At 34.8% G+C, this 11,564-nt stretch overlaps 3 protein-coding genes across 3 annotated transcripts; 1 reads left to right on the top strand and 2 right to left on the bottom strand.

Moving 5' to 3' along the window:
* Nucleotides 1-1,430: 1,430 nt before the first annotated feature.
* On the top strand, nucleotides 1,431-2,464 carry LOC117905257 (transcription initiation factor TFIID subunit 8). Its single transcript, XM_034818209.1, has one exon. It carries the CDS (start codon nucleotides 1,439-1,441, stop codon nucleotides 2,207-2,209), a length of 771 nt encoding a protein of 256 aa, XP_034674100.1. The 5' UTR covers nucleotides 1,431-1,438; the 3' UTR covers nucleotides 2,210-2,464.
* A 511-nt stretch (nucleotides 2,465-2,975) lies between these two features.
* Nucleotides 2,976-6,603, bottom strand: LOC117925689 (putative vesicle-associated membrane protein 726). Its single transcript, XM_034844765.1, has 5 exons — nucleotides 6,414-6,603; nucleotides 4,593-4,734; nucleotides 4,397-4,517; nucleotides 3,873-3,935; nucleotides 2,976-3,370 (listed from the first exon to the last, which is right to left on the bottom strand). Exons 1-5 carry the CDS (start codon nucleotides 6,601-6,603, stop codon nucleotides 3,221-3,223), a joined length of 666 nt encoding a protein of 221 aa, XP_034700656.1. The 3' UTR covers nucleotides 2,976-3,220.
* A 1,660-nt stretch (nucleotides 6,604-8,263) lies between these two features.
* Nucleotides 8,264-11,558, bottom strand: LOC117911096 (peptidyl-prolyl cis-trans isomerase FKBP17-1, chloroplastic). The gene is made up of 4 exons (XM_034825286.1): nucleotides 11,215-11,558; nucleotides 9,996-10,118; nucleotides 9,015-9,131; nucleotides 8,264-8,685 (listed from the first exon to the last, which is right to left on the bottom strand). Exons 1-4 carry the CDS (start codon nucleotides 11,521-11,523, stop codon nucleotides 8,563-8,565), a joined length of 672 nt encoding a protein of 223 aa, XP_034681177.1. The 5' UTR covers nucleotides 11,524-11,558; the 3' UTR covers nucleotides 8,264-8,562.
* Nucleotides 11,559-11,564: the final 6 nt, after the last annotated feature.

Genomic DNA, 11,564 nt, shown 5'->3' with positions numbered 1-11,564 from the left:
CAAGTTTTCATATATTTCAAATATATCAAAATAAAATATCCATTTTTCATCAAGCATGATATTAAAATATGTATACTAGAATTAAAATATTTTATTTACACTCATGTCATAAAATCGAAATAGTATTATTCTATCAATTTCAAATCTCCAAAAATTTTAAAATATGTCAATATCAAACAAAATCATATGAAATGTTACATATATTTTCTAAGATTTAACAAAAACAACACATAATCTCAATATTACAATAATCAAAATAAAATATTTCCATACTAGAATAAGTATATCAAAAATTCAAATATAGAAAAGCAAAGGGAATGTCTGATTAGTGTTTTCAAGAAATGTTTTATGTTCTTGAAAATAAAAAACAGTGAAAACTTGTTTGGTAAAGAAAATGATTTTTGTTTTTTGTGTTCCCTATGTTCTCAAAATTATTATTTTTAGAAAAAAAAAAAAATGTTTTGCTTGTTTTTTTTGTATTGTTTAGAGAACAAAAAGAGCATATTAGTTCTTCATGTTTTTCCCAAGGTTCTTCCTTGTCCATGTTCTCGCATTCTTTGTCCTCATCTTCCTGCCGCCGTTGTCACCCTCTTTATCGGCATAGTTATCATCAAAATATTCACTCAAAACCCTACCCTCTCTGTCTTTCTTTCCCCAATTCCACCCATCAACGAAATCCAACCTGGAATCAGAGCAAGAGATGTGATCTGACATGTGAAGTCATGAAGTCTATCAATATAATATGTTGTAATCTGACATGCGATAAGCCCCAATTTAGCTTGTGAAAGTGTTAAGAATGAGATCTTATATACTAATTAATTTAAATATACACATGGAAGCAAAGATGGATTATTGGTTTGTTACTTTCTTATTTGATGAGACTCTTGGTGTGGTCTCAAATTTGTATTTTTTTTTTTCAATCATTCTTATTTAATTTCAAATTTCAATTATATCTTTTTTATTAACTCAAAATAAAAACTATTTTTCAAAATTTAATTACTAAATATAATTTTATTTCTAAAAACATAAAAAAAGTCTATTCTTAAAAATTGTCTTTTAAAACGGTTTTCAAAAATTGTTTTATAAGACTTGCAGTGGACTGAAGTTTTTTTTATTGAATTTTTAAATAAAAATAATTAAATTGTAATTGAATTAATCTTTACAAATTTATAAATTTATAGTGGACTCAAAGTAGGTTTTTATGCATCCTCTTGCTTTTTTTTTTTTTAACAAAGAAAATTAATTAAAAAAAAAAACAAAAAACAAAAGTCACCATCAGTTGATGATGTATTTATCTCATGTTTCTTTAATTAAGAATAAATAAATAAATAAGAGATTAAATGTAAAAAATAATTACAGTAATAAGGTTTACGAGCTCCTTTTAAACAGGCTAGGGTTCTAAGGTTCTTACATGTCTAAAGTTGTGTTTTTGCAGACAATGAACATGGAATCGGAGACCCTAGAAACCCTAGGGCCGTCCGAGTTCTCATTCGCTATCACGAAGGTAGCAGTGGCTCAGATCTGTCAATCTGCAGGCTTCAGAGCCGCCCAATCCTCCGCCCTCGAAACAATTACTAGAATCACCACACTCTATCTCCAAACCCTCGCCAAATCCGCCTCCTCACGGGCCGCCTCCTCCGGTCGCACGCAATCCAACATCTTCGACGTCGTCCACGCCCTCGAACACCTCTCCTCCGACCAAGGCTTCGCCGGCGCCTCCAACCCCAACGGCTGCCTCCTCGCATCGAGCCCTCTTCTTGACCTCATCAAATTCGTCTACTCCCGCCGCGAAATCCCATTCGCCAAGCCCCTCCCCCGCCGCTCCAACCTCTCCCAAAAACTACCGCTGCCGCAAAACCCATCGAATTCAAAACAGAGCCCCCACATTCCGACATGGCTGCCTGGTTTCCCCGATCCGAGCACGTACACAGAGCCCAAAACCGAGATTCCTAGTGGGTTAAATTGGAATGCAGAAGTGGAGGAGAGGAAACACAGCGGAAACGAGATGGAGAAAAAATCGAGGTTGGACAACATGGAATTGCCGAAAAAGCGGGAGAGGGTGACATTCAGAATGGGAGAAGCAGCAGAAGCTAAGGGTCCGAGGTTAGGGTTTAGGGTCGGAATGAAGAATGGGGTTTGCAGAGGAGGGAAGAGAGTTTCTTGGCAAAATCACAATCTCCAAAATTCCAATTTCAAAAGACCAAGATAAAGATGGCCTTTCCAAAACGACGTCGTCGGAGTAGGGCTTGTAGCTTCGAATATAACAAATCCTCTGGGAGTGAAAGAGACGATGCAACGTTGGTATCTGGTTGGCAACTTGGCAAAGCGCTTGGGAAAACAAAACGGCGGCCGAGGTTCGATTCACGACAGCCGCTATCTTTTTCGCATTAATTCCATGATTTAAGATATTTCGAATATAATAAAAACAACTAAAAAATCTAAGCTTTTATTTATTAATAATAATAAAAAAAAATTTGTGAAAGTTATTTAAACATAATGAATTTAAAACAAAAAAAAAAAAAAATTGAAATCCATTTTTTTTTTTTTAATTTCCATTATTTCCCACCCAACTTAGCCTTGAAAAACCAAATAAAATATCCCATCATATCGAATGATGGCACTACCAATCATGTTTGTATCCTTTTGTTTGTACCTACCACCAATCATGTTTGTATCCTTTGTTCTTACCTTGTACCACGATTTAGATCTCTTCATATATATTCAATGATTTCGTTGTACAATGATGATTTAGATCTCTTCATATATATTCAATGATTCGAATATATTAATTTTGTTGGTCGTAGTATGGAACCGTAAAATAATATGCTGAATATGATAATGGATTGCACCACAATCATGACATTGTATCTATAAATGCATGGTAATGAGGCTCGAGCATTGCTTTTTGAAAGAGAACAAGAATGGAAAGAATGCGAAAAATTTTGAGCTGCCTGCATGATGGGCGGCAGGTTTATGAAGAGAAGCAAAAACAAGTTCCATTTTCTAAATTTGTTTGCAAACAAGCAATTTCATATTTCCGAATGCAGTTATAATGACATGACACGATATATATGTTGTTTGTATTACTCTCTAAAATAACTTGTCTTTGGTTCAGATTGTAACTGGGAGTCGCTTACTTTTGTTCTTCTACTACAAACGCTAGGGCATTTCTCGGGACACCAAGATCAGCAGATGGAGCGCCTCTTCTCTTGCGCGCCGCTCACTTCCCGCAGTTGAAGCCATGGCAGACAGAGAGGACTATGATGAGGATCAAGGCTACCAGAATCCCCAACACAATGAGTTTGATCTTCATGTTCTGCAGCCACATTTTCCGCCGGATTTTGGTTCCAGCACTCCGAAAATCTTGTGCCTGTATCAAAATTAACTTCATTACAAATCTGATGGATGAGCATGATAGTATACTGTATACTTTTGGATGCTAGTAAAGGCATATTTGTTACCAATCTTTTTATCAGAATATCATTATCATTTCCCTGTTGTAAATAACCCTAGTTCCCGATACCTATTTCTTTATATATATTTATAGCCTTTTTGGTTACCTATAAAAAAACCCTAGTTCCGATACCAAACTGTTGTCTTGCTCATCCTCCCTGTAATCCAGTTTTTTGCTAATAAAATAAAGGTTGTAATATATATACGAGTGTGGAGCTAATTCACAAAGTCTCTTTTTTAATGGGCACATGAACATGAATAAGAGTTTGTTGCTAACTCCAAATTACACTTCTAGTGAAATTTGGTAGGGAGATTAACCGGTTGAAGTTCATAGAGAAGTGTTAAGTTCCAGAATCAGTGAACACAGATGAAGACAAACAGATGGACAGCGAGAAAGAGAGAAAAAGAGAAGTACTGACCTGTTCATGAAGGTTTTGAGTCTTATCCACCAGAAGCTCTATCTTTTCCCCTCTGTCTAGAACCTACAACACGGCACAGGGTTAATATCATGTGCATGATGTTCCTGTACAAGGGGTAAAAAAACAGTTGGCATACAAATGCATCACAGATTATCCAAGCATAAAGGTTACAAACAGATTATCGCTTCAACGTCCTTTACATGGCATTTCGGCATATAGATCTGTGGTTAGTTGTGAACTCAGGTCAGTGATAAAAATGGCATACCCAACCCTGACCCCAAAATTGAAGCAGTGCAGAACAGGCCACTTAATCCCTCCCATTGCATCCTTAAGACAGTTGAATCTTGTACACCCATAAAGAGTAAATTCATATGCTAGTTTGAATCTCCCTACTTAGTTTTAATTTTTGGAGCTTGGTTAAAGAAGGGAAAACTGCGAACCCTTTGTTGGCTTTGTCTCTTACATTCTGAGTGAGGTCTCAAAGAAAAAAGCGCTTAAAAAGTAGCCAAACAATGCAACTTTACCTTCTCAATATTCTCCATCATAACACCTTTAACTTCTGAAACCTGATCTTTCACCTTCGCAAGCTTGCTTATCTCCTCGGGATGATCAACACAGTACTGCATGTGTTCCTTCAATTTTGAACTGCAACAAAGACACTTATCAGCAACTATAAGATAAAATCCAACCAAAATGTCTCTCTAAATCAGAAAAGAATACCTAAAATCCTTGTTAAGGCTGTTTGCAGGAGCTGTGGCAGCCTTCTCACCCCCATATCGTGCAACAAAGTCATCTCTGATGCGTTCCAGGAAAGCCATGGGAACCTGTCTTCCTACTGATTCATCTGCAACCACACAATATGCTGCAACACCCGAAAATTAGAAAATATATAAAAGAAAATAAGAAAATAATTCTAAAAACTGCCAACAACTACAATCAAAATAAGAAGTAATAAAGAAAATCTCTATTAGATGTTCTAGATGAAAAATATTTTCCCACCTAAGATAAATCCATTAGGGAAAAAGTAACAAAAATAATCAGTTTTTTAAACATTGGAAAGAAAAGACTGGTTTGATTGCAGTAAGAAGTCTGAAAAACAATGGTAAACACATCTACACAGAAGATAGTACATCCCCAAACACAGAATTGATTTCCATAAGAAACAGAATTTCATTAATCATGAAGCAAACACAGAAAATTTTCAACAAACAAAGAGGTTTTGAGGGAAATGATATCATGACGGTTGAAAGCTAGCTTACTTTACCACCCTCCCATTTATCGTAAAAGAGATTGGGACAAAATTGTTACCTTGTCTAAATTTATTCAAGGTGCATTTTTCCAGTGTAAACTTAATCTAAATGAAAGAAAACACCAATAATAACTTTCAAAGGCTTCATACAAGATAATGCAGATAGAATGTCTAATATACAAGTACGAGCAAGAGTAATGCACAGCAGCATAGGTACGAAAAATAAACGAGATCTTAAACAACTTATTTTAAAAAGATACAAAAATTTGTATAATTTTATTAATACAACAATATTAGATTCCTGGTTGGAGAGCACAAAAATCAATCAATGATTTTTTTATTTTTTATTTTTTAACTTTTAATAAGTTGATCAAATATATAATTTACATAGGAGAAAGTTCCTCCATTTCTATATTCTTAATAAAAATTTGTGATTGGGTTTTTCTTTTCTTCTTTCTTGGTTCTGAAACTGATCCCTTGTTCACTCTCATTTCCTTTTACTTTCTTGGCAACTAAATGGAGAATTTGCAACTAATATAAAACTTCATAGAATTATTTCTCTTCAACTTTCTCAGGAAAAAAGAAAAAGGGAAAAGGAAAAAAAACCCAGATCTGAACCACTATAGGATCAAAACATTATACAAACAAGAACAATCAGATCATTGAAGAGAGAGAAAGAAAAACACAATACTCAATATCATGTTTTCAGTTGGTTTGTAATTGTAAGAAGAACCCCAACAAAGAAAATATCTTAGATTCAAAACACTAAATTCATTTTCTTCCCTTCTCCCAAATTTTCTCAGGAACCAAACGGGCCTGAGAAACAAACCACAACATAGAAATTAAACCAACCCACTTGAAAACCCTAGCTCCCCGTAAACCTAAACAGAACTACAGTCATTTGGTTTCTTCATTTTACCGCATTTTCTCAGAAAAGAAACACGGAAACTCAAAGAAAAGAGGAGAAAAAAAGAAAGAAAAAAGAAAGAGAGGTACTGCAACTATTGTGGGGACGGGAAATGAATGTGTAGGCATCACACAAACATAGCCTTCACCTTTCTTCCCCTTTCCACATTTTCTCAGCGATCAAACAAATCCCATAAACAAACTAAAACGTAGAAACCAAACTAATCAAACCCAGTTGAAAAACCACTCGCCCAAACCAAACAAAACCACACCAACATCCACTCCCATCTCTTTCCAAACCTAAAATACTTCAAACTCCCACGTTTTTCCAGAAAAGAAAAACCGAAACCAAAAGAGAAGAAGGGAAAAGAGAAAAAGGCACGCACTGTAGCCATTATCGAGAAGGTAAGTGAAGGTGTGGGCGTCGCAATTGTAGGTGAACTTGTTGCTGGTGGCGGGGAGTTTCTGAAGGCACTGAAAGGCAATGGAATTGAAATTGCCGCTGAATTCAGTATACTCCGCCAGAATCACAGTCCCACGAGCCACGAAGGCGTAGATGAGAGACTTCTGACCCATCTCAGGGAGGAATTTTGCCTCGCAGATCTCAGCTCTGTTCCTCTTCTCCTTCTCCTTTATCCACCGCTTCTTCCTCCTCACTCGCTGCTTTTGCTTTGGTGGGGGAAAGAGGCAAAAAAGTGTGGGGTTTGAATGGAGTGTGAGACACAAGTTTTATACATAAACAGAGAAATCCCAAGAAAATGATGGAAAAGTGGTTTTGAGTCATGCGCCACTGTATATATATATATTTTCTTTTATAATTTTGGGTTGTGGGTCTTTTTTTCTTTTTTCTTTTTTTCCTTTTTTTCCCTAATTTATTATCTTTGATTAAATAATTTTGAGAATAAAAACCCATTAACAGGACAAATTACCATAAAATTCTAAAAAAAAAAGTTTTATAAATTAATGATATTCTTCCAAGGTTATCCATATGGTAGTCACTTTTTTAATCCTAATTTCTTTTGTCATACTCTACAAATGGAGATGTGTGTCATCAAAAGATTTCTTACCACTACTTCCCTTTTGGAATGAGTGGATGATAGACTTTGGTATCTTATTTAAAATGGTGATATTGTTCCTCCATTAATAAATGAATTTTGATTTTTAGAAAAATATTATAATCATTTAATAATAAAAGTTTCTTCCTTTCTAGATGAATGATTTGAACATCTATGATTCTAACAACTTGTTGTAGAGATTATAATTGGGATCTTTCAATTCATATTCATAGATGTGAAAATGAGAATTAATTCTGTCATGGAAGCAAGGGAGAGAGCATTTGTGTTTTGATTTGTTTCTAGAAATTTTGAGGGGTAAAAATGAAAAAAAATTAAATTTAAGTTAATAAATTGTTTTTCATTGCTATTTTCTCAAAATTAATTAATTAATTAAATAAAATAAACTATTTATAATTAAAATTGATTTTGTAAAGGTTTTGATGCTAAATATTTTTCTTGGAAGTTTTGAAATTAAGGACTTAATATATCAGCAAAATAAAAATAATGGCTATATTTAGAAAAAAAAAACATTTGAAACAATATCTTTTTATTTTTTTGTAAAAAAAAAAAAATAAACACCCAACCTTCCCTGAGATTTTCATGTAAACTGAAATTTCAGAGCATTCTATAAATTAAATTAAAGCTCTTGTGATGATTCCATTAAATTTCAAAGCATTTTATAACCTAAATCTTTGGTGATGATTCTATTAATGATCTTAAACCCTAATCTTTTGGATGACAATTTGATAATATGAAGTTTCCTTGGAAGCTCAATATTCAGTTTGTCTCCAAACACTTTTGCCTTTACTCCAAATCCTTATATTTTTATAATTGGCTTTACCCAATTTCCAAGTGAAGATTCAAATTCCTTAGGGCTCAAGATGAGGGCCCATCTCCATCTCATCTTTCTCCACTTAGATGTGTTAACCTCACCTTGGGATTTGTTTGGAATAATAGAAAGAAGTTTCTCAACTTCCAAAACATCTTTAGGATTTAAAAATAGAATAACTTTTAAGAGCAATTAGAGGTATTTTCAGGCTTTTGTTGTAAAATAGTGTAAAAAATAATTGGAAGCACAAAAAATAGGTCAAAAACTTTTTCATGTAGCATATAATTTAGACATTGTTAAATTGAAAAACTATTTTTTTTTTATATTTCAATTCAAAATTAACTTGACCCAATTCAAAATTAACCTCCAGTGACATTCATAGCTTGGCTAAATGACCCAATTAAAAAATTTAACTTCCAAATTTTAGGTACATTTTGGACTATCAACAGAGAACCCATACATACATACACACACACACCTGCATTATCTCATTGGAGCATTGGTGTAGAGCTTGGGAAACCAACATTCTGGAAGCTTGGTATCAGAGATAAGAGGCTCTTAACACCTTCAGCACCCACAATCGAATGAAAATCAGGATCCAGCTTGTATTGAATACAAATAACTTGTTTTTAGAATCATGGAATCTGGGTTTCATGGATGCTTCAGGCTGACCAATTCAATATCAAATATGAGAGTCCCCAACGTCGAGCCTTCTCCATTTGCAAGACGGGTTGGATTAAAAATGGTGGTAAATAATCTCTGCCTGTCGAAAAACTGTTAAAAGGACATATAACAAAGAAGATTAACAGTCTGGGAAAGGCTGCACAAAAACAATCTGAGCTAATAGAAATGCACATAGCATTCAGCATTGTGGCAAGGCTGTCCAACAGCGTAACTAAAGTATCGCTAGTTGCTGCCATTATTCAATTTAAACCACCAATAATAATAAAATCTCACATGTTATTAGGTTAATGGTAATGGGGCAAGTTAATACCATTTGAGTAGATCTATAACAGACACATCTTTTTCCCCAAGCAATGTGTCATCAAATTTTAACCAAAACATAGCCTAAGAGGAATGTAGTTGAAAAATAGAGAACATACATTGGGTGGTATGGGCTCTTGGGATGTGTTCTGATATCCTTGGGATGGTGGGATGATGACTCGACGAATGCTCCCTACTTTCATAGATCTCACAGCAGCTTCAATCCCTGAAATAACCTGCATACAACTCTGACATTTCGCATCAAATATAAAATAAAATAAAAAAACCTCTAAATTTGATTTCTTAAGAATAATCATTAAAGAGATCCAATTGTCAATACCATTTATCATTCTATGATAAGAAGTTTACTATTCTAAACTATCATCAGAAGAGAAAAAAAGGAAAAAAAACTATTGTAAGAGATATATACAAAGGGAAGCAGAGATTTAAACCCTGATTGGCAATGGTAGTTCTGCTCCTTCGGAGTCCAGAAAAAGTACTAATTGGATCCTAAGGTTCAAAATTTTCTTGATTGCAGTACTCAGATTTGGAATTTTACTTTTGATTTAAAAATCCTTCCTAAGGAAGAACTTTCTTATATTCAGGAATCTCTATCCCTGTTAATAATATATGATATGAAATAAATTGGAGCTTGCAATTGATGGTAAGTTCTCAATTATATTAATTATTTGAGGGAATAGAAAGCCCACATCTTATGCTATTCTACTTGAAATCCAAACTAGGATTCATAAGAAGCTGGATCTCATTTGGCCCTGCTCATGTGTGAATTGGATGGTAGGAAATGATCAGATAAGTCACTCAACATGAGTTTCCAGGCATGCAGCTGACCGTCTGCATTACAAGTGTCCGGGGTTCAGATTCTTCAGAAGGAACGTTATAAACTAGTGAAAGAAAAGGAAAAGATGAAAGCTAAAACAATTAAGAGAAGCAACACAAGCTCCCATCCATTTGGGCATGGGTTGATAACAAACCATAAGCATTGCATGCCTTGTATTTGCAACATGAGGCCTTTTTGCAACCCATAAACATGAAATGAGCGGTATATACATAAAGAAAAATTGGAAAACCATCAGACTTACTTTCCCAGACCCAAGGGTGAAAACAAAAGGAATTGGTTCACCCGTTTCATCTTTGTGATCATATGTTGAATCAAAACGCCATCCTTGTTTAGCTGCCAATCTTCCATAGTAATGAACTGCAACCTGCACATTCAAAAACCAAATTAGGGTTAGTTTGTATTATTATAAAAGGTCTTAATGTTCCACATTTTTTTTATTCTAGATCCTATGATAAACAGTGTTTAAAAGCAAAAACAGCTAGGCAATGTACTCTTGGATTTTTTATTTGTTGCAATATCTCAAATCCTGCACTTTACAGGATTTCTAATATAATAACATTCAATATGATAGTCTAGAATGGTGTTTTTTTTGGTGGGTTATTTGTAAAAGTATGAATTCTAGAATGGTTTAATCAGAATCGTCAAGAAAAGTATTAATTGGCTCTATGTCAGCCAATCATAAACTATATCACATGCTGCGTAACAATATAGCATGGACAAGTTTATTAATACACAGAACCGTGAGAATTGCCATTATGACTGGTAAGCCACATATCGAGTTCCTAATAAACATTCAACTCCAACCTGCTCCCATTATATTGCTTCTTGCATCACTAATCAAAAGATGGGAATTTTCAATCACAGATCCTAGTAAGTTCATCACAAAGGTCCTTTCAATAATAAAATTATGAAATATTAAAATATCTTTTCATTACATTTTCTAAATATGCAGGCTTGAACCCCAACCCCCGACCCACACAAGCACTCAAAGTGGGGATTTCTTAGCACTATTTTCCCCTTCTCCTAAACCCGTCATATTGTTCAAAAATGAAATTAAAAACTGGAAGGACCAAACCGGTTTTTCCAGATAATGAAGAAATTACTTGCAAATTACAAGTTACCAAAAACCTGCTACCCACAACTTCAATCCTTAAGCTTTCAAGGAGAAGCAAAACACACCCTCCCAAAAGATCTTAGGGCTCTTATCAAAGCACTACTTTTTCTTTTTCGTTTTCTTTAATCATCTAGTCTATCAATTTGCAAATGTTAAAACTCTAGCAAATGAACTGACACCTTGGAATTGAAATTAGGGTTTCATGGCATACATAGCCTATCAATTAGCAAATTTCACGATTCTAATAAATGAACATACACCTAGGGTTAGAATTTAGGGTTTAATCGCATGCGTGAAAAAAATGAATAAGATAGAGAGAAAATTGAGAGAATGGGAAGGGAATCACCTGGTCGCCATCCACGGGAACCTCACCGGAACCAGTTCGGAGATCCAATGCCTTGACACCACCCGAACCTTGGAGCTCGAAGAACTCAGAAGTGGCAGCTTCTGAAGAAGAATAATAAGAACAAGTGAATGATGAGAAGATTAGAGAAAGAGATAGAGCTCTTCTTGTTGTCGAAGAAGAAGCAGGAGAAGATGATTTTGCATAGACGACGGATGGAGGTTTGGGACTGGAGAAACGTGCGGTGGGATGGTGAGGGAGCAGGAGAGCTGGCGGTGGTGCGCACCACCGAATTATCACCATCTTCGTCATCCAATGAGGAAAGAAACGTGTGGTGGGATGGCGAGGAGGCA

The sequence above is a fragment of the Vitis riparia genome, chromosome 1 (genome assembly GCF_004353265.1).
Source record: "Vitis riparia cultivar Riparia Gloire de Montpellier isolate 1030 chromosome 1, EGFV_Vit.rip_1.0, whole genome shotgun sequence".
Lineage (NCBI taxonomy): Eukaryota > Viridiplantae > Streptophyta > Magnoliopsida > Vitales > Vitaceae > Vitis > Vitis riparia.
Note: the sequence above shows the minus strand (reverse complement) of the source record. Positions and strands in the feature narration are given on the sequence as shown.